Source organism: Plasmodium gaboni (assembly GCF_001602025.1).
Source record: "Plasmodium gaboni strain SY75 chromosome Unknown, whole genome shotgun sequence".
NCBI classification, from domain to species: Eukaryota; Apicomplexa; class Aconoidasida; order Haemosporida; family Plasmodiidae; genus Plasmodium; species Plasmodium gaboni.
In genome coordinates, this window is record NW_017385394.1 from 1 (window position 1) to 1,379 (window position 1,379).

Consider the following 1,379-nt stretch of genomic DNA (forward strand, 5'->3'; position numbering starts at 1 on the left):
TTGATGATAGGGTTACATTAAAAGATGTTAAACAAAATAGGGAAGATACGGAGGAAACAAAATTGATAGAAAATGAAAAAATAGATAATAAAAAAGTAAAAGATGGAATTCATACGACATCATATAATAAGCCATCTAATAATTTGGTACATAATTATGATGATATTAAAAAGGAAGCAATAAAAAATGAAGAAAAAAAAGATACAGAACAATCCAAGAAAGAAGAGAAAGATGTAAAACATGATGAATCTGAGAATGATAATAATAATTTAAGTAAATATACAAAAATTAAGGAAAATATTGAAAAGTTTTATAAATATATAAAAAATATAGCGAATTTAACTGATATAAATAATGATATAGAAAAAAAAGATATGCAAAGGTATAATTTAAATAATTATACTAATATCAAAGGGAATATGCTATTTGAATATTCACAAGAATCAGAATATGATAAGAATGAATTATTCCAAATAGAAAACATATCAGAATATCATAATAGGAGTAATAACAATAAGGAAAGTTCAAATATAGATAATTATTATTATAGGGATGTTAATAAAATAAGAGAAGATATAATTAATTTATCTAAAAAGAAAAAAAAATGTATTAATGATACATCATCTGAATATTGTGAATCTATAATAGGTCTTCCTATTTTATCAAGTAGCATTTCTAAGGATGAGATAAAATATTTATGTTGCTCTATTTTATATTACTGTTTAATACATTTTGATAACACTACTTCTGAATATTATAATTGTATTACAAATGAAATTAATGATCCATTTTATAAAATTTTTCGAGGAGAAGTAACAAGTATGATATATAATATATAAATAAATAAATAAATATATATATATATATATATATGATTAATATTTTTAATATATATTAAAAAAAAAAAAAAATATATTGTTATAATCTTCTATGAATATATTCCCTACAGATATATCCTATTATAATGGAAAATGGCTCTTAATGTTATTCCTTTTTATTATTTTTTTAATCATGGTTCTGATCAAACGGTATAAGGAAAAACAAAATAAATAAAAAAAAAAAAAAAAAAGGAAAATATGTGTATAGAAAAAAAATACATTGCCTATAGATTTGTTTGTTTGTTTCTTTTTTTTTTTTTTATATATATATACATTAATATAATAATTTATTAAATTATTTTATTTTGTAGTTCTGAGAAAGACACATCAGTAATGGATGAAGTTCATTTTATGACTGAAAAAAATAATGATGATTACCGTTTAGGTAATAATTAAAAAAAAAAAAAAAATATATAGAGTAAAATTTGAAACGTACAAATAAATCTTAAAAAAAGATAGGATGCATCAATTATGCCCTTCTTTTGGTTTTATAATAATTTT

At 19.5% G+C, this 1,379-nt stretch overlaps 1 protein-coding gene across 1 annotated transcript; it reads left to right on the plus strand.

Moving 5' to 3' along the window:
• On the plus strand, nucleotides 1-1,263 carry PGSY75_0022200B (erythrocyte binding like protein 1; the record flags this gene model as incomplete). Its single annotated transcript, XM_018783367.1, has 3 exons — nucleotides 1-522; nucleotides 950-1,028; nucleotides 1,190-1,263. Coding segments are annotated over 3 exons (675 nt in total), but the record flags the coding sequence as incomplete, so codon positions are not given.
• Nucleotides 1,264-1,379: the final 116 nt, after the last annotated feature.